General features: G+C 37.1%; 3 protein-coding genes across 5 annotated transcripts; 1 reads left to right on the top strand and 2 right to left on the bottom strand.

The window, feature by feature from the left end:
* Positions 1–983: 983 nt before the first annotated feature.
* On the top strand, positions 984–6,505 carry dus1l (dihydrouridine synthase 1-like (S. cerevisiae)). 2 transcript variants are annotated; one of them, XM_052550412.1, is made up of 14 exons: positions 984–1,100; positions 1,718–1,955; positions 2,033–2,141; positions 2,885–2,935; positions 3,017–3,129; positions 3,357–3,439; positions 3,523–3,626; positions 3,726–3,873; positions 3,999–4,095; positions 4,207–4,292; positions 4,494–4,660; positions 5,096–5,133; positions 5,292–5,367; positions 5,661–6,505. In XM_052550412.1, exons 2-14 carry the CDS (start codon positions 1,719–1,721, stop codon positions 5,780–5,782), a joined length of 1,431 nt encoding a protein of 476 aa, XP_052406372.1. In that variant the 5' UTR covers positions 984–1,100; position 1,718; the 3' UTR covers positions 5,783–6,505. The 2 variants fall into 2 exon arrangements, with proteins under 2 accessions (XP_052406372.1, XP_052406373.1); XM_052550413.1 differs by having other exon boundaries at positions 1,040–1,100; positions 1,681–1,955.
* A 686-nt stretch (positions 6,506–7,191) lies between these two features.
* LOC127952116 (COP9 signalosome complex subunit 1) lies at positions 7,192–14,518 on the bottom strand. Of its 2 annotated transcripts, none has more exons than XM_052550410.1 (14): positions 14,397–14,518; positions 12,863–12,955; positions 11,801–11,982; positions 11,535–11,699; positions 11,328–11,463; positions 11,037–11,114; positions 10,885–10,945; positions 10,544–10,629; positions 10,340–10,434; positions 10,110–10,215; positions 9,910–9,990; positions 9,373–9,510; positions 8,967–9,101; positions 7,192–7,620 (listed from the first exon to the last, which is right to left on the bottom strand). In XM_052550410.1, exons 1-14 carry the CDS (start codon positions 14,427–14,429, stop codon positions 7,546–7,548), a joined length of 1,464 nt encoding a protein of 487 aa, XP_052406370.1. In that variant the 5' UTR covers positions 14,430–14,518; the 3' UTR covers positions 7,192–7,545. The 2 variants fall into 2 exon arrangements, with proteins under 2 accessions (XP_052406370.1, XP_052406371.1); XM_052550411.1 differs by lacking the exon at positions 14,397–14,518 and adding an exon at positions 13,045–13,166.
* A 349-nt stretch (positions 14,519–14,867) lies between these two features.
* Positions 14,868–20,373, bottom strand: rac3a (Rac family small GTPase 3a). Its single transcript, XM_052550409.1, has 6 exons — positions 20,207–20,373; positions 18,593–18,664; positions 18,364–18,481; positions 16,943–17,005; positions 16,677–16,836; positions 14,868–16,348 (listed from the first exon to the last, which is right to left on the bottom strand). Exons 1-6 carry the CDS (start codon positions 20,239–20,241, stop codon positions 16,218–16,220), a joined length of 579 nt encoding a protein of 192 aa, XP_052406369.1. The 5' UTR covers positions 20,242–20,373; the 3' UTR covers positions 14,868–16,217.
* Positions 20,374–20,587: the final 214 nt, after the last annotated feature.

Genomic DNA, 20,587 nt, shown 5'->3' with positions numbered 1-20,587 from the left:
TGTCCCCTTAAAACATGGAAACCAAACTTGTGTGCCTCTGTGTATATATTTGCTTTTGTTTGTTTACTGAAACAATGTGGTAGATCTACTTGTCGTTGTCTTGTTTTTTTATTTATCTTCTTAGGTCATCTAAACATCCTGTATCTTTTTAATAACTAATAGTGAATTCATGGTAAGTAACAACAACAACAATGACATCTAAAAAGTAAACTAAACAGAGGACAGAAAATGGCTTATAAAGAAAAAGACTGAATGCCTACTACTAAATGATTCGGTCAACACTGACATCTAGTGGTCAATTATAGAGTAGACGTAAATGTATTATTTCACCTAATCTGTAAACCGTCTATATGAGACTCTGGACCACAAAATCAATCATACGGTCAATTTCTCAAAGAATAGTTTTATAATTGATGTATGGTTTGTTAGGATAGGACACTATTTGGCCGAGATACAACTATTTGAAAATCAGAATACTGAGAAAAATCACCTTTAAAGATGTCCAAATGAAGTTCTTAGCCGTGCATTTAACTAATCAAAAATTGAGTTTTGAAATGTACAAAATATATTCATGGAACACGATCTTTACTTAATATCCTAATGATTTTTTAAATAAAAGCAAAATCAATCATTTTAACCCATTTGATTTGAATATATATATTATTTTTTGCTAAAGCGACTTAAACTGCATTCAGGCTACAGCACACACACACACACACACACACACACACACACACACACAAACATACATACACCAGTATGTGTGTTCCCTGTGAATCGAACCCACAACCTTTTGCTAACGCAATGCTCTACCACTGAGCCACAGGAATACCTTTCCTGCGACAAACACGCGTGTTGCGTATATACGAACACGATCACATACAAACAACAGAGATATACATTCTAAAGATGACATGACTGATTTTTACATTTGAACAAAACCATAATGTACAACCCACTTCAACATATATATATCTTGTCATAATCCCCGGAATACATCAGTAGGTTTATCGTTTCCTCACGGATGTATTTGACCGCGGCACACACACACTTCATGTGCCGCTAGAGCTGCTGTCTGTGGTTGGATCTCACGCTACTGTGTAAGTATTTTGCTCTCGATACAGTCTGTTTTAAACGAATGACAGCTAATGGCATCTCAGAGTGAAGCTCTGGCAATGTCTATGTCCTTCACTCGTTATTTCTTCAGATATGTAATACAAATCAATCCGTGGTCTCAGACTCCTGCGATGAAACACCTTTTCAAAATGTTTAGTGGTAAACGACAAATCCAGATTACTCCTCATAACACTAACGTGTAATGTTAATGTTAGAGCATACGGTTAAGATAGGTGCTATGCTTTTTTATAGAGTATTGTCCATTTCTCGTAGTCATTGTGATTTCATCAGAACCGGGTAGATATATATTAATTATAACTCGTTACTGATTCCAGAGACTTTCTAAGTGAATATTAGAGGTAGGGTTTTTTATTTGAGAAAGATGAAAAAGAGGAATTCGAGAGAATCTATAAATTATGAATACATTTTTGCTATTGTGTAAATAATATGTAATCATGTAATCCATAAAAAGTATCTAGTCTGACTACGAGTATTTTGAAATGTAATTGAATCTAATCTTAGTTTGTGGATTCTGGTAAGGTGATTCAGATTACATGTAATCAGTTACTACCCAGCTCTGGATTTCATCTTGTGCATGCAGCATGGCGAAACCCCGTGGGTTCGAGTTCTGGAGGGGCACTCTGAAGGCTGCGCGCTATGTGGTGGCACCCATGGTGGAGCAGAGCGAGCTGGCCTGGAGGCTCCTGAGCCGCAGACACGGTGCAGAGCTCTGCTACACTCCCATGCTGCACGCACAGGTGTTCGTCAGGGATGCCAACTACCGCAGAGAGAACCTGTACATTGAGCTCAACCAGGAGGACCGACCCCTCATCGCACAGGTGGGCTCCATCGTGTTTGAAGCCCCTTGAGGTGACACAGAGGACTCTGTGAGTTATTCACTGCTGTCTCCTTACAGTTCTGTGCCAATGATCCAGAGGTGTTCATCCAGGCCGCCCTACTTGCCCAGGATTACTGTGATGCCATCGATCTGAATTTGGGTTGTCCTCAGATGATTGCAAAAAGAGGTACTAAGCTCAGCGGACACTTCATTTCTGATGTATGTGAGAGATAAACCACCATTCATGAGACTTTTTTTTGGCGCAAGGATGCAGTAAATTAGTAAAATGTGAGCAATGTTGCAAAAGATTTTATTACAAAAAAAAAGCATTACTATTCTAACAAATATATTACCAGCACAACTGATTTCAACGCTGATAATTAGAAATCATGTGACATTAAACATGATTTCATGTGACATTAAAGACTGGAGTAATGATAAAATAAAAAGGAATAAATTATATTTAAAATGTAATAATATATCTAAAAATATATTGCAATTATTTTAAATTTGTTATAATATTTAACAGTATCCAAGGTATAACAAAAAATACACTTCCATAATGTTCTTAAAGTGCTCTATTTTCAGGCACTAATTTTGTACTTAATATACTAAACATAATTCTTTTGTACCTCTTAAGAATATCGAAGTAAGTGTATTTTGGGACACAAAATCAGTGCGCAAAAATACAGCACTGATATTATGGAAGTGCACGTTTTCTTCACCCTTGGTTACTGTTTTAACTGTATTTTTGATCTTATAAATACACCCTTGGCGAGCATAAGAGACTTCTTTGAAAAACGTTTGAAAAAATCTCAACATGAAGTTTGATTCTAAAAATACTTGCTTCATTCGTTCACTGAAATCTCACAGTTTAGCGAAATGCGTCCCTGTTTCCCCATTATGGCTGATTCATAAATTCTCTCCTAGGCCATTATGGTGTGTTTCTTCAAGACGAGTGGGATCTTCTCGAGAAAATGAGTAAGTTGTCTTATTTTAGCAGCTCAGTGCAGATGTGATCCACGTAGAGAATGTGTCTTATTCTGGTGCCGTCGTTTACAGTTAAACTGGCCGATGAAAAGCTCTCTGTGCCCATAACCTGCAAGATCCGGGTCTTCCCAGAGATTGAGAAAACCGTGAAGTATGCCAAAATGCTGGAAAAGGCTGGATGCCAGGTAAAGTGTTTCCCTTGTGTATTATATAGCAGATACTTTTATCTAAAGTGCAAATGGAGCGACCTAGGAGCCCTTGAGAGAGAGTGAGTCTTACGTCTCTCCAACCTGGAATTGATCTCTAAATGTTTGTAATACCAGCTGTAACCACTACATTACCTCAAATATCAATCTAATGCGATTCATATATTCTTGAACCAGCTGCTGATTTAAAAAAAATCCATTTGTAGCTCCTCACAGTTCATGGGAGAACTAAAGACCAAAAGGGGGCTTTGACTGGGATTGCAAGTTGGAAGCACATCAAAGCCGTACGGTAAGAGAAGCAACACTCGCTTCTGCTGCTGACTGTTCTCAGGGGTCTGTACTGATGGTGTGCCTTTTACTGTATTTGTGTAGGGAGGCTGTAAACATTCCCATTTTCGCCAATGGGAACATCCAGCACCTGAGCGATGTTCAGCGATGCATGGAGGAGACTGGAGTACAAGGGGTCATGAGCGCAGGTAACACATACAAAGACGAGGTTCATGAACCTGCTTGGACAGAAAGACTCCCGCTTCTTAATGCAGTAATGGAACAATATGAACTCCTTACATTTACAGAAGGGAATCTGCACAATCCTGCTCTGTTCGAAGGCCGTAGTCCACCTGTGTGGGAGATGGCTGAGGAGTACCTGGAGGTTGTGGAGAAGCACCCACCCTGCAGTCTGTCTTGTGTCCGTGCTCACGTCTTCAAACTGTGGCACCACACGTCAGTTCCTTCACATTTGATGCTTGCTGCTTGAGATTTTAGTCACTTAATGAATGGAGAGAGTTCAAAAGTGATTGACTGGTGAATTGTATAATAATAAGTATTTTATTTTTTTATTACAACAGCTTACAGATACATCAAGATCTGAGGGAGGAGCTGGCCAAAGCCAAAAACATCGCTGGGATTGCAGAGGTCAACCGACAGCTGAAACAACGTTGCCAGGTAAAGGAACTTTGTTGATTTTCATACTAATCATCATAGTTCAACTTTATTCAGACAGAAATGTTTCTAAAGCTTATGAGAGAGTTACATTTTCTTACCTTACTGTTACAGGAGGAGATGGCTAAAGATGAATCCGAATGGACTCGGACTGGACTTCCCTTCCCTCACTGGATCTGTCAACCCTACGTCAGACCACCGTGAGGACACGTTTTCTGATTGTGTGAATGTGAAGAAACCATCACAATTATAGTATTTCTGTGCTCTCAGCAAAACGGTATAATATCAGTCACAGTCTTTGACAAAGCCAAGGTTCAGAGAAATCATTTCTGTCCATGATAGACATACACTAGTTTGAATATAAGACATGAACATGATTGTGAAGCTGGTATATTTTGCAGGCCTAAGGATCCAAACACTGAAAATGGGCAGAGAGCCACAGAAACCAAAGCTGTGAGTGTAAAGAGGACGCTGGAGGACAGCGAGGGACCCAACGACTCGCTCTCCAAGAACAAGCAGAAGAAGAAAGCCCGTAACCCCCACAAGAACTTCTGTCCAGAGCTGAAACGTGAGGACAAATCTTTTCCCAATATTTCCCAGAGCCCACTGTCCTGATGGGGCCTTCCTTTAAGTTAGATCGATGACACTGCACATTATTGTCACCTTCAAATAATAATATAGGAAAAAAGATATGAAATGATACAAAAAAATGCTTATTAGACATGCACTACCATTCAGAAGTTTGGGTCAGTAAGGGAACAGTTGCTGTTTAATATTTTTGTGGAAACTTAGAAAAAAATTCTGGACACTAAAATAGAAATCATTTGTAACACTATAAATGTCTTTACTGTCACTTTTGATCAATTTAATGTGTCCTTTCTGAATAATAAATGATGTTATTTTCTATTTTACTTTTAAATGGTAATATATTGTCATTAAGATATTGGCTAACGCATAATGATTAAGGTCAATAACATTGCCTTTGCATCCTTGTTTTCTGCAGCAAAATACATCAAGTGTGAGCAATGCGGAAACCCTAAAGTACGTCTCATGATTCTATTTTTTCATCTGATGATTTTAATAATGTTAAAATGTACTCATTTTCGAAATGTTTACAGAACCATTTCGTGCGCTTTTTAAAAATCTTAATTTCACAGATGTACACAAGGTAAATAAATTTTACTCCACACCTTCAACAGGGGAATAAATGTGTGTTCAGCTTGTGCCGTGGCTGCTGCAAGAGGAAGGCTTTCAAGGAAGTGGCTGATTGTCCTGGTTAGTACTGTACTTCAAGCAGCTGCTTTCACTCCGACTACATCAGGAACACAAATCGCTTCACAAGGGAACGAGATTGTTTAGTGATTTGATACTGTAAGGAATGAGGCATTAGAATTTGATTTGCTAAAATATTTTATCAGTGTGTACTGAGCCTAAGAGGAAGTTACATTAACTTCTGAGAATGTTTAAATTAAAACACTATTCTGATGCATGTATCTGAATGTAACTTGTAATGTCCTACCATTTCTAAAAGACTAACTGTTTGCTCTCTGTTCATTGTTGTGTTACAGGCCATGGATTGAGATTCAAAACCAAGGCTTTAAAACAGTCGAACTCTGATCCAGGTGATGGGCTGACGAATGGGAATCCCAACACTCAGACAGTTTCCACTGCGGCCCATGATCCACTGTAAAGCAGACTGTCTAGTGTATGTGGACAACAGTCACGTCTGAAAACACATTGAACTGGTTTACCACTTACTTAACATTGCTGCACTGAATTAGAAGTACAAGACTGCATTTGTGGCCAAACCTGGTTTTCACTGTTGATGTGTGACTTGGATCCATATGACACCAAATGAACTAAACGTGCAAAGAAACAGAAATGGAAAGATCAGTGCTACTCTTACTTACACTAGATCATCTGTAGAGTCATTCTTTTCTGTAACAAAGTACCACTTTCTGGACTGCTGTCGGGTGAATAGTTCCATAGTCTTAATAATTGAAGAGGGTTTATTAGAGTAGTTTATTTTGATAATTGCTGGGCACGTGGTATATGAAGCAGCCGCTCTGAATGCACAATCCTGTACTGCTCACCTAAGATAGAGGAGCTGGACGTTCGGTGGAAATACACCAACGGACAGCTTCTCTCAAACTGTAGTTTTACTGTATTTATTGTCTTCCAAAATGAAAGATTGGGCATGGTGGTATGTTGCAACCACAGACAAACATCTTTGACTTTTAATGCATTTTTACCTTTTTTTGTTTGTTTTTGGAACATGTATATAAATTCAGTTTTAATCCGAGACCTCTACTTACTTTCCTGTGCGGTCATGATCATATGATGGTTTCACACACACATACTGACATTTATTGTACACAGTACACACTACAAAGATTCCTGACCCAGTAAATTATTGGTTTTGAAAGATGATGTGAGATTCAGATGCCTTACACTATCAATGCTATTATTGTACTGCCTTTTATCTTCATTATTTTAGTGTTTCAAAAGAAGTATGCAGTTCTAATACAACTTTGGTTCAACATAATGACATTTTCTTTTCATTATAGGCCAAAATGTTATTTTTTCACAAAGTACTTTAAAGCATCAGGACTCAACGCAGTGCCTTAGTCTTAAGACGTGGGACAGTTGCTCAGAAACACCCCTGAATGAGTCCCTAAATGTAAATGTGTGTACTGATCCGTGACTTCTGTGTGGAGGTTTAGTTTTTTTCCCGTCGGTTCCTTGGGCTTAGTATTGTTGAAACAGTTTGGAAATTTTGCTCGAATAAATTCTTAAGTGATAAAACTTGCCTTTCTCCTTATCTAATAACATGATCAAAAAACTGAACCGTTTTTAAACGTTTCTAGGTATCGTTTATTCAAGGCCATAAAAGCAAATAAAATCTACCTTCGTTGAAGGTCACCGAGCAGCTGATGATGATTCACTGGAGTAACAATCTTATTAAACAGCAGAACACAACACAACAGAGAAATAACTAAATGTTCTGAAACAGAGATAACGCTGCAGTTGTTGAAAGTGTTCGAATCAGTCTAATTGCATTTCCGACTGCAGCATCAGAAACACAGAGAAAGAAGCATCTTTTTGAATGTATGTTTATTTTAAAAGCATGTTTTGTGATGAGGTTTCTCAATGTGTAATCAAGGTTTGTCACAAGATACAGAGGAAAGTGCATCCTTTACAAAGAACAACAGGCCGGTACAGCTGAAGTGCCGCATTTCTCTTTTTCACTTTTTTTTTTTTTCCTTTTCATTTGAGCAACAGGGTGTGCTTGTCTTTAATGCAGACAGCAGATATCTTCTTCCCAACTTAAATAAAGTCTTTAGATTGTGATTTTTCTCTCTTCAGCAGGGAAATAATTTGATTTCTAACCAGGGGCCTAAGATGCGGCAGTGGCCCCGTGAACTTTCCCAGGAGAGGCATCTGGTCGGGTCTTCACATGTTGGTGCTCATTCGTGTTTGGCTGTTGGCAGGTGTGAGCTCCCCTTGACTGCCTTCTCTTGGAGGGGACTGGGAAAGCAATGAAAGGGATCAGTGAGAAGCATCATGTAGAGCGGGAAAAACAGATTGAGAGGGAAAGGCATGCTGGTGTTGGTGAAGAATGACAGAGATGAAGGGTATACTTATAGCTCTTTCTCAGGGAACTGAAGCTCACAAGATCTCGGAGCTTACGTTTTTTTTTCCCACATATATCAAAGCAACCTGCATCTAGTTGATTGCATACATGCAATAAGCTAGAGGATGGATTTAATACAAAATTCCAGGTTCAATACAAATTAAGCTCAATCGACAGCTTTTGTGGCTTAATGTTAGTTAAAAAAAAGACTAAAAGAAAAATAATGCACGATTTGAGGTTCTGGAGAGGCACTTACAATGGAAGCAAATGGGGCTAATCCATAGCTTATTTTTAAAAGCACTGACATTAATTCTTCTATAAACATTTGTTTATTGTTTTAGCTCTAAAGTTGTTCCCTTGATATTTATAGTCATTTTAGGGTTTAAGCTAAGCTGTCTTTGCAACAATTGTAAAATTGTATTTACATTACCATTCAAACATTTAGGGTGAGTATTTTAATGTTTTAAAAGCATTTATTTGATCAAAAATACTGTAAAAATAGTAATATTGTCAAACATTATTACAACTTCACTGTTTCAAATGTTAACATTTATTTGCCATATCAGAAACATCGGCTATATTCATGGCAACATTAACAGTATCATATCAATACATCATTTACAATAATTTTTTTTATATATTTTATTTAATAATTTATTCTTCTAATGTCAACGCTGAATTTTCAGCATCTTTTTTTTAGGATTCTCTGGTGGACAGAAAGTTCAAAAGAAAAGCACAATCCTCTTACTGACCCCACATTATTTTTTTTTACAAATGTAATTTCACATAGACAGATATAGTCTACTTCTTTTGGTTACACTGCTAAAACAGCAAGTACTTAAACATTGTTTCGGATTGGCCTCGTTCATTTCTATTGCAAGTGCCTCACTGTGACCCAAATTATTTTACTTTTTTCAAAGAAAATGAGAGACAAGTGCTGTCAATTGAGATTAGCCTCAAATGAACTGAGAACATTAATTTAACATTCACTTAGTACAACAAAGCTCACATGCAGTTTGCTTTTAAGTGCAGTTACACAGCGAAGGCAACTTTACATGAGTGTGAAGAACACAGCTTCATCTCACAGCATCCTCAGATAGATGTGTTACTGCTTTAATAAATGCAATGCTTTGACTGGGACTCAGAAACAGAGAGGGGCTCGGAGACACTCATGCTGATGGTCAGGTGATGGTGAGGTGAAGAGCAGAGCGAGGACACATTACCCTGGGGACCCTGTTACCTTGACGTGAATCTGATTACGAAGCACAGCTGCCCGCAGGATCATGGCTTTCGCTCGTCTCTGGAACTCTTTGCCCATCTGTAGAGACTTCTCAAAGGTTGTGCTTCTCTGATCCACGTCCCTGGCATACAGGATCTACAAACACGGTTTTCAATTCACAGGTGAAACTCAAGATTTAATGCAAAATCGTTGTGTTTCTAGAACAGTCCCTTGTTTCAGGCAAAAAGGCGATACGGCATGTTTTATTCAAGGTAAGGTGCTTAATGAAAAAGCGAGAGAAACGTGGTTTTGAAATATAATTCAGTCAATGCTGAAAGGTACTGATACAAAAAGTCTTTTAGCTTAACAACAAGAAAAGGGAACATTGTTCCAGAAAAAGAAGTGTCAGGGTGGATAAATGAGAGACCTTGCTGTGGGAGTCGATCCGGCCATTGATCAGGCCCTCCAGGATCAGCTGGGTCAGTTCATCCTCCAGAGCTGCCACTGTGGTATTAAAGGACACGGCCATTTTGTTCATGTCTGCTGACACATAGGGGCTAAAGTACTGCCCGTGGGAAACACAAGACAAGGTTAATCAATCGGTCATCAAAGTGCGACTGTGTTAATACTTTAGGAGTCAATATTATCTTATGGCCATTACACTTTTAACTTTACCTCGCATTCCAAATCAATATAATAATGTCAAGCAGGGCTCAAAAACACAGATGACCTGATGTTCACTGATCATGTGCATTGGTTAATATGGCTTGAACATATTGAACACTGCTTTTGGGAAATCTCCTGATTTAAAGGGATAGTTCACCCAAAATGAGCTTCTCTCATCATTTGCTCATCCAGTTATCGTTTTTAGATGAACTATTCCATTTAAGGAATCCAATTAAGTCGTCAAAGTTCGGCAACTAAATGAAATTCATAGACCTAAAGCCTATATCGCTTTACGTACCTGTATGAGGGCTCTGTTCCTGATTTGTGTGTACAGTGCTCTAACATGAGGGGCCAGATACATGTCTAGGAGGAGATTATCCTATAATACATCAAATAAAACACTTATGAATCACAGCATCCAAACAAAAATGACAACAGAAAGAATCAGTGTTTGCTAAATCAAAATCTAGCAACTCGGCACGCATCAATAAAACTCACCTTCATTTCATCCAGCATTTTCAGACAAGATGCATACTTTGACTCGTAAAACTTGAAGATAATATCACGGACTTGTGGTTCCAACTCTAAAAATAATTTAAAGGAGCTAAAAAACAAAAAAACAAAGGGCGAGTAAAATTAAATCAGTGAGGTTTCATCCACATGTAACCAGTAGCAATCTACATCTCGTGTTAATTTGAACACCTAGTTTGAAGGTGCAAAGAGTTCACCTGCTTGAGATGACATTTCGCTGCAGTTCCTGTCGGTCAAATGTAGCCAGGGCACACAGGCCCCCGTACACTGCTACATTACTGGGGGAAAGTAGCTAGAGAGCAAACAGAGCATCTCATCACACACTGTGTCTCATTCATCTTCAACGGTATTATTAGAAATATCTGATGTGGCATTAGAACAAAGCTGAAAATGACACCAACCTCAGGGAAGTCGCAGTGGTCGAAGGAGGCCTGCAGGAAGCACTTGGCAGCCGGTTTATACTTTCTTGAGGCAAGTTCTGCCAATCCTATTGTCACGAGAGAGATGATAATATCAAAGCACAAGAAAGACATGACTTACTGTAACAGTCTCAGGAATTTACTAAAAATGTGACTACAATAATAATAATACAAATTCCTCATGAAATAAATACACACATATATATTATATAAATTGTTAACAGATTGAGTATGTATACATATTGTAAATAACAGACTAAAATAATGATATATATATATATATATATATATATATATATTTGAAATACCAATGAAGCACTTGCCTGCAGCACATTTCAGTTTGGTTAGAACAGCTTGGTTTTGACTATCTCTCTCTCCTCGTTGCTAGATTGCAGAGATAAACAATAATAATTGCAGATTCATTCTCTTTTGGAATTTCTCAGCGTAGTAAACCAGAATGAAAGGATGCTCCTACCTCTGCTATCTCTGGAGTGGATTCAGCCTTACTGACGTAGCTAAGTACATGGGACCAGTTCTGGAGGTAAACGCTAACCTATAAAATATTAAGGTTGTTTGGATCAGTTGTCAAGAGACTGCTTGAATATTTAAGCTTTCTGGACCAAAAAGATTCATAACCGTGAAACAGGAAATTCTGCTATATGCTAATTTAAGCTTTAAGCAATAAAAAAAAAAAAAAAAAAAAAATATGCCCTTTCATGAATATTGTATCATCAGTTGATGGTCAGGGAAGACAAAAAGCCCATACCTTGATTACATTAAGACACATGTTGATGACATGCTTGGCGCTAGTGCAGTAGTCTCTGGCTCGGGAGTAGCATTTCAGGGCATTGCTGAGGTCACCACAGTCAAGATAGTGATCTCCGAGGTCATCATGACCCCTCCTGAACACATGCAGATGTTAAAAAAATAAAATAGCAGGAAGCAGGATGACAGACATTCAGTCTGGCCTTACCTTATGCTTTCTTTGATGGAGTTTCCCTTGTAGTTCTTGAGGTCAGTGTCCAGCTTCTCCAGTTTGAGCAGGGCTTTTTTCCTGGTGGATTCTGCCCAGGCTGTGTCGAGAGGAGGGGGTTCAACTGCCCCCTCCGGTACCGCATCTGGGACACCTTGCACATCCCTGTGTTGACAAATATTTTAAAGTACAAACCTATTCAAAGTCATGCATGTAATATTTCCACGAGGAAAGCATGTTTGGTTGTAGAAAAGAAATGAACTTGCCTTGTGGCTTCAGTGAGTTTGCGATGGATTTCTTCGTAGACATCAACATTAAAGGTTCTTTGGACAAAGGACAGGGCCATCTTCAGGGCTTCCACTCGTAGCTGGGGGCAGTGGTCTGCGATAAACTGCAGCCTCTCGATCCTCATCAGCCCACTGTAACTGGAGGCATACTGCTCTAGATCCTGTGCAAAAATGAAGTCAGCTCTCAGGTCAACAAAGTCTCCAAAAATGTTGTGATTCACATTATATCAGCGCTATATTGATGGTCAAACAATATGACAGATGCTCCATTTATACACTTAAATTAAATGAACATTAGATAAAGGCAATGCTGAAGCAGTGTTGTTACTGTTTAAACAAAAACTATTAAAATAGTTTTGTTGATTGTAATAAAGCTGAAATAAAGTATATGGTACATTTACATTGAAAAACAACAACAACAAAATTACAATGATATGTTGCCTTGGATGCAAAATACAAGTACTATAAATTACTAAAACTTTAATATTTTTTGAGATATTAAAAATAAAAACTACTACTAAACTAAAAATAAAAATAGAAACCACAAAAGCACATAAAATCACTAAAAGTTAAACTAACATTAAAATTAAATGTGAAGTATAAAAAAAACTAAAAAAGTAAAATATGAATACATGCTATTACAATAAATAAACAATATTAAATAACGCCGAGGTAAATACAAATTACATTAATGATTTAATATAAAATGCATCTTCAGCAAATCTCACAATGAAAATATTTTGTACTTTAAACTATAATGCCGTGATCCCTAAATCCCCCAAATGTAGCATTTAAAATTTTATATATATCAAATTATTACAATATAGAATATTAACATCAGCCATTTACTGGTTATCAGACAGAATCTCTAACAAAAAAAATTTAAACTTTTTCTGTGATTCTGAAAATGATCAAAACAACAAGAGAGTTTGGATGCTGCACCATATTTTGTTAAAAATAATTCCAAATTTAGAAGCTACTGATTTATTATCGCGAACAGCTTCAGGAAGAGTGTACACAGTTGTATAGATTGATACATACCAAAGTGGGGTTTTCCACAACATAGTTGGAGTCAGGCGCATTCTGCTGGTCTTCCTGAGGGTCAGCATCTATCTGCATGGGCTCTACAGACCCCTGTCAACACACGAGACACCACGTTTATCACTCGGCACTGGAGGAATGTGTTCAAGTGTAGCCGGACATCGACGAACCAACATCCTTACCGCCAAAACAAATCTTGTGTGGAAAGAAAAACATAACACCACTACACTGAGCGACAGCTCCAAGGCTTCCAGATGGCCTCACATCCTATCTGCCTTCATTGTGCGGTTACCTCCAGTGAGTATGATGAGGAGCTTGAGCTGTACGCAATCAATCCAGCAGTAAAATCCATCAACAGATCAGACACGCTGCTTTGACCGCTGACGTTCAGCTCTACCCATGAGGACGAGGCTGATCTGACTGGCAAAATCACGCTTTCCCTGAGCCTGTCCTGAACCTGCCCTTCAGCATCCCGCGGACCTGACCAAAAACACTCCTGCAAGAAGCCGGACGCTCATCAAATCACACTGGGGCGGACAAAAACAAGACGAAGCTGTTGAAATGAACACATAAAGATAAACCAAACCAACTGAAGATTGTGAGGGTTTAAAGAAATTCATTAGATGAAAGAGTGGCAGCAACAAGTACACACTGGCTTCTTACATGCAACATTTTGACGCAGATTTATAACGACTAAAGACAACAAAATTGGATCTTACTAGTCGAAAATGTAAGTTTTGTTTAAAACAGGATTAGTCCACCAATCCTAAATAAACGGTTACGAGACAAACTTTTTATACACTACATAAAACTGCATTAAGTGACCTGGTCTGTCCATTCAAGATTAACTACATTTAAATAACACAAATGACAGTCTAATATAACTGAATCTAGCTACGGTTTCTAAAATTAAAAATTCTGCTCAATAAAATATGAGCAGCTCCGCGGTGTTTAATCATTTTGGTCAAGAAAACCTGATCAGGTTTAAATTGAAATAGTGCTCTATATTCACCTCTGCTAAAAACCTAACGAGCAGTCTACATAGACAGTATTTAAGGGCCTCATATGAAGCTGTAGGACACTTAGACGAAGCATAAGATGCGTTCTAGCGAGGCACAATCACAAAACACAGCCTGAGTTTAAGCACACTGGCTAACGATACAAAACAGGCAGCTTGCTACATACACTTAGCCGGCTAAAGAAAGTTTCTCCCCCAGTGTTTCAGAAACAACCGCGAGAAAACCTACTGGACCATTTTGTGTGTAAACCAAAGCAGCTCTGTTGGATGTATTGACTGTCTAAACTGCACTGGTCCCGCTCCTCGGGCGGATAGAGGCGCGCTGTCGCTAAACTGGTCGCGTCCCGAGGGCCGCTGTGACTGACGAGCTCCTGCTAGACGAGCTAACACATCTCAACGGCTGCGGCGGGGGAGGGATCGACACTGGAAACTGAGGCGCTTCGACTCGGTGCGCTGCTTTTAGCTGCTCTCGTGTTGTGGAAGAAGACGGAAAAGCATTTAAATGTGCTAATTTACCTGAAAGTTAAAGACCTGCACGGGTAGTGGCATCTCCTCCTCCTCTGCAGAAACAGAGCACACAAACACATCCGGGGCATGAGAGTGCGCGTGGTCGACGTCTTGCAGCGCGGAGACGTCACTGCACACGCATGTCAAAAAAAAATATATATATATTATAATTATGTCTGATAATATATCTATATATCTATCATATGTCCTCATATTTATTTTATTTTTGATGTGTTTTTGTAAAGTCAATTTTGTCAATATAATACTCTAATGACCACTTTACTATTTAAAATGCTTAAAATATTTACTATTTAGATTTTTACTTTGATTTTTAGTGAACATTATAATAGTTACTAATTACAATAATAGCATATGGAACCAAAAAAAAAAAAAAAAAAAAATATATATATATATATATATATATATATATATATAAATACTTGCATATTATTTTTATAGATAACAACAGTGAGACTTCAATATTATTCTTTTATTATTTATTTATTTATTACCACTGAACAAGGTAATGTCCCCAGTTTGCATGTCAGAAATCTGGTCACCCTAGTTTGGGTGTTAGTCAGGTCTAGTTATGTACTAAGGGATATTGTACACTGAAGAGTTTATTATAGAGTTTATAATAACCTGTTAGCTGTTGTACAGTATACAGATGTTGCTTAGCAAATGAATAAAAGACCACATAACAGCCACAACCATACCTTCACAATGATCTCACGTCTTGTTCTGATTTATTTTTGACAAGAACTTAAACTGCGACTGAGATGATGTACTGTATGTGCAAGTGATTTAATTTTCAGTCATTAGTTCAATAAAAACAAAAATGCCTAATGTTAATGCATACTAACAAAAACATGCTCAAATGGCACACGTTTTTTAATCATTAAAATTGAAATATTAATCATTAAAAGGTAAAAGAACATTTCAAAGAATCATCTGAACACTTACAACTGTTAAAACATTTTGTTAGCCCTGCACAAAAATCATTAATGGCACATTTCATTTCATCGTGTTTGAAACATATCAAAATATATAGGAAAATGTATACATCTAAACTAAATGGACCATCTAGACAAAATGGTTTTCATTGTAAGTTGCAGAATGAGGTCCATTACAGACAATTGTGATTACAGCTTATTTTATATAGTATTATTTCTATTTATAGTATCACATAATAGTACTTTATAGACAAACTAATATTTCAGTGTGTAATATTTCTATCATTATTTAACAAATTATCACATACAGTAGTCACATTAAAACACAGGTACAGTATGAAATGTTTAACAGGCGATAAAAGCTGAAAATAAAATGCTTAAGAATGCATTTACCGTCACCCCTCAGGTGAGAGCATTTAACTACAGCCACACATTTAAGTCGCAAAATATCTTATGTATATAATCTTCTGACACATTTACAGATCCCAAAAGGGAAATTATGTGCAGATAAAATATGAATAGTCACGATTTCCACAATAAGCTCATAAAAATGTAACATTTGTTGCAACAGGGCAAAGAACCTTACAGTTAGCTCTGCCGGTTCTTCAGTAAATAATTATTCATCCTGATGCCATGGCCTTACGTCATTCTCTTCCAATAAATGTTCACATTAAACCAACAATTTAAGGCAAAGGTTAATAAAAAACAAAGCAAATTTGGCATATTTACGTTGATATATCAGTTATACCAGACAGGCCAAGGAAATGCATGTCTCTGCAGTTTGTCACCTCACAAGCTGGATTTATCTGTTGATAACAGCAGAGCTGAAGAGCAGGAGCCCGCAGTTTACAAGGCATATCAATCAAAAAAATGTTCCTCAGAATACAGTACACTTCTTGCCCCTTTTCTTTACAGGTGGAGGACATAAAACAGCGCGGATGGCCTCATCAAACACAGTTTTTAAACCCCGTTGAGTAAGAGCAGAGCACTCCAGATACTTCACAGCACCTGAAAGCCAAAGATTTCAATGAGCCAACTATACATGATACAGTTCCCCGTGGCAATGACATAACACTATTATAGCACATTGAAAAAGTACTTACATTTCTTTGTTGTAAAACAAAGACTAAGTACGCTTGATACATATATATTTACATTTTCTTGTTTAATTAATTGCACTAGTCATTTCTTAGTAATTGTTTGTAAGATGTACCAGCATTTTTTGTACCAGCATTTTTTAAACTGTATCTACACCAACTTTGGTTTTCAGTGTAGGTTCGTTAAAAAAAAAAAAAAAGGAAATTAACCATATACATATAAAAAAAAACGTTCATACCAATCTCTCTTGCCATAGCAAGCCCTTGCGGATAAGTGATGGGAGCTAGTTTCTTATCCCGCAGACGTTCAATCGTGTCTTTGTCATCTCGCAGATCAAGTTTAGTGCCCACGAGTATGATGGGGGTGTTTGGACAGTGATGGCGAACCTCAGGGTACCACTGCAAAGAGAAACCTGGTTAACACAAGGCACCCTAATACACTGTGGATCTTGTTGAGGAATCAAAATGCTCAAGAGCTATTTCTTATTCTTCAGTGGATACTAACCTTTGCTCTTACATTCTCAAAGGAAGCAGGGCTCACCAGTGAGAAGCAAATTAAAAACACATCCTGTAGAAAGCAAAGGAGACTCTTTGTAAAAATCAATGCCATCAATTATTCATTTCTGATTACACTGCATTATATAATGCTGAGGTTGTCAGAAAACAGAATAATAATTTTTGAAAACTTTTTATAACCTTTTTAAATCATTTATCATTTGAAGAAACACAGTACCGCTCAAATGTGTGGAGTCTGTGCAATGTATTATTAAAAATTATTATTAAAAGAAGGTCTTTATGCTCACCAAGGCCTGATTTATTTTATCAAAAAAATACAGTTAAAACTGTTATATTCAGACATGTTATTACAACTTAAAATAACTGTTTATATTTTCATATCTTTTAAAATGTAATGTATTCCTGTAATGGCAAAGTTGAATTTGTTTTGTGGAAACAGTGATTCTTTGATGAATAATAAGTTAAGAACAGCATTTATTTGAAATAGAAATGTTCTGTAACATTAAACACTGCAAAATAGATTTTCTTACTTAGTATTTTGGTCGTTTTCTAGTATAAATATCTAAACATTCTTGAATCAAGATGCATTTACTTGATAAGTAAAAGATTTAAGATATTAAGTCTATAAAAATTCTCAAAAGTTTGTTAGTCTTTGTTTAAAACAATCAAAATTATCTGCCAAATGCGGTAAGAAAAATAATCTTAATTCAAAGGCTAGACAATATTTTTTTTCTTTCCCCTTTGGCAGATATTTTTGCTTGTTTTAAGGACAAAATTTGTATATATATTTAATTTTTACAGAAAACAAGACATTTCTTAAGATATCTTAAGCCATTTTACTTGTACAGTAAATTCACCTTGATTCAAGAATTGTTTTGATATTTATACTGGAAAACAAGACAAAAATACTACGTAAGAGAATAAATATATTTATTTTATTTTACAAATTTTTTGCAGTGTAATTACTGTCAATTTTCATAAGTATAATGTGCTGAATAAGAGTATTTTAAAAATCGTACTGACCCAAAACCTTTGAACAGTAATGTACATTGTCATTTTCATAACAAAAGGCAGAGGAAAGTTGGGGGGGGGATTAAAATTTTTAAAACACATTGTAAAAATATTGGAACAAGCAAATAATTCAGTTGGATGTATGCACAAATCCCTGCTCAGTGCTCAAAAGATATAAGATCCAACTACAGACAAAACTAGTCTGTGTATCAAAATGTATTATTGGTTATAATTTACAGAGCAAAGAACAGACTATGCATGAGTCATTCCAAAAATTATAATTAATGAAGTCTAGAAATTAGTAAAAAAATAAAAAATAAAAATAAGCATCAACAAAAAACACTGTCAAAATTTTAAAAACTTCAGATTACATAGCCAATCACGGAGATATTTACGCACTGTTTGGGGATAGGAGAGTGGTCTAAGGCGGTCATAGTCCTCTTGTCCTGCTGTATCCCAGAGGCCTAAGTTAACAGGTTTACCATCCACCATAACATTGGCAGAGTAGTTGTCAAATCTGAGGGTCAGAACATTTCAGAAACACATCCACAGAAGTGAACTGTGAACACACATGGGTAGCAGAGACACAGGAATAATTCCCATTTTTAAAGTATCAAACTGTACTCACACTGTGGGAATATATTCTCCTGGGAAGGCATTAGTGGTGTAGCTGATGAGCAGGCATGTCTTACCCACGGCACTGAAATACAAAAGACGCTAAGTGGTGAGTGTGACTGCAGTACTGAGGACCGAGGACTGCACATACACGGCACATCAAGAAAACAATTGTAGAAAGGCCTGTAGTTATTCATTCAGGCATTACATTCACTCTTGGGCTCGATGGCACACTGGCAGACACTAATTCACAGTCCTGTTGTCAAATGAACTGCCCCGCCGGATGAGGAGTGAATACAGGGTGACAGCTTCTTGTCATGAAAAACACACTCTGCATGCACTTACACAGAAAGAGGAGGAAAGAGCATAGACAGGAAATGCAGCAGCTGGGTGAAAAGTGATAAAAAAAATAGGAAAGGAAGAGTAAGAGTGAGAAAGTCTGATAATAAAAGGGGCAAAAATAGAAAAAAATAAGTAAGCAGGCTAAAATAGCAAGTATGTTTGAGGGCTTAGAAACCTGAATTTGTATTCCTGTCATTAGATCATTAGGCTGTGAGTTTCACATTGAAAATGACAGAAAGCTTGTACCATGAGACAGGGGCTAAATGGTTACAATGAAACAGCAAATATTAATTCTCCATGGTCTAAAAGAAACTATGAATTAAGCCCATACATTGAACTAATACCATTAAATAAGTACAAATCACACCAGTAGAGATAATAAACGGTTTGGCCAATATGCTTTCTGCTTGACATGTATTTTAAGCTAAAACAGTACTAGTATCATTATTGTTAAAATTGTATAGTAGGCTACATATTGCATTCTACTGTTGTAGTCTAATAATTATCTAGTGATTATAAAAAAAGAATGAATAGTGGTTATGTAATACTTTAATGTTAAAAAATAACCGGTATGGGCAATGAAATGATAATAAAAACAAATGCTAGTAGATATCTACCAAATACCAATTACAATGCAACTATTTGTTTCATTCGATGTTTATCATCGCTGGGGAAAATACCGTATTAAGAATTTAGGATGGAATTATGCTGATTTTACATGATGCGCTCTGATAAAAGAAAAAGAAAAAGAAAAAAAAGGAAGAAAAAAGAATGAATTATGAAAAGGTCAACGATAAAGTTTAGGTCATTTCCACCGGAGCTCTAGTGATGTAAAGTAGGTGTGAAAACATGACATCATTACGAGCCATTCCACCGTACACGCGCATCTCATTTCTGCACCGCACGAGATGCGTGTAATGTTTGCATGGTTTACATGTGTCATGACTGCCACAAAACTTTAAAGAGAAATCGATTCATTTAAAAATGCAACAAATGCGCACAACTGTAAACGAGCATATTAACAAAACAGCCAAAACTAAACAGAGCCTATGCTCACTACAATCTAATTTTAAACCATAATGATAACAACTGCGGTGTGTCGGAGAAAAACACGGTCATATTTAAAAATGTTTAATAATGTTAAAACCCTCAATTTTGTCTCAGCAGGACTGAGCCAAAGCACGATCCCCACTCCCCAGCTCCTTCTCGCAACAATTGCTTTCCCCCAAAAGAAAACCTCAGTACCAAAATAAGCAATTTTAGCGTTTATTCTTCAACATCTTACCCGTCGCCGACAACGACACACTTAATGGCTTGCATTTGCAGTGCACGAGTAGTATCCGAGGAGCGAGGAATCTGAAGAAATAGCCTGAAATGTGATGTTAAGGTGCCTGTGGGCTGCTACGACTGCTGATCAGTGTTCAGTTGCAGCAGCAGCACTATTGGGGGGTATTTCCGGAAAAAGACGAACACAAGGTTCGTACACTTTCGGAGATCTCGTGAGTCTCTCTTCTTCTTTCTCACACCACACCGTAACACAGTACAATTCACATGTGAAAATATAATATCAATTTAATAGATAAGGAAGTAAACACGGCACGTTGAAATTAAAACCCCCTAAAAAAACAGGTTAATATATTTAAAGATTTTATTTGACAGGATAGGG

The sequence above is a fragment of the Carassius gibelio genome, chromosome B3 (genome assembly GCF_023724105.1).
Source record: "Carassius gibelio isolate Cgi1373 ecotype wild population from Czech Republic chromosome B3, carGib1.2-hapl.c, whole genome shotgun sequence".
Classification (NCBI taxonomy): Eukaryota; Metazoa; Chordata; class Actinopteri; order Cypriniformes; family Cyprinidae; genus Carassius; species Carassius gibelio.
Note: the sequence above shows the minus strand (reverse complement) of the source record. Positions and strands in the feature narration are given on the sequence as shown.

Bases quoted from the DNA above. Each gene is read 5' to 3' on its own strand.
- dus1l (XM_052550412.1), top strand. From the start codon at position 1,719: ATGGCGAAACCCCGTGGGTTCGAGTTCTGGAGGGGCACTCTGAAGGCT. The intron at 3,874-3,998 runs GTCAGTTCCTTC...TTATTACAACAG, and splicing joins TTCAAACTGTGGCACCACAC to CTTACAGATACATCAAGATC. The intron at 4,096-4,206 runs GTAAAGGAACTT...TTACTGTTACAG, and splicing joins AGCTGAAACAACGTTGCCAG to GAGGAGATGGCTAAAGATGA.
- LOC127952116 (XM_052550410.1), bottom strand. From the start codon at position 14,429: ATGCCACTACCCGTGCAGGTCTTTAACTTTCAG. The intron at 11,983-12,862 runs GTATGTATCAAT...ATTTTTGCACAG, and splicing joins TTGTGGAAAACCCCACTTTG to GATCTAGAGCAGTATGCCTC. The intron at 7,621-8,966 runs GTAACAGGGTCC...TTGCTTTCCCAG, and splicing joins GTAATCAGATTCACGTCAAG to TCCCCTCCAAGAGAAGGCAG.
- rac3a (XM_052550409.1), bottom strand. From the start codon at position 20,241: ATGCAAGCCATTAAGTGTGTCGTTGTCGGCGACGG. The intron at 18,482-18,592 runs GTGAGTACAGTT...TCTGACCCTCAG, and splicing joins GGAGAATATATTCCCACAGT to ATTTGACAACTACTCTGCCA. The intron at 16,349-16,676 runs GTATGAACGTTT...TTTGGCTTTCAG, and splicing joins TGCTATGGCAAGAGAGATTG to GTGCTGTGAAGTATCTGGAG.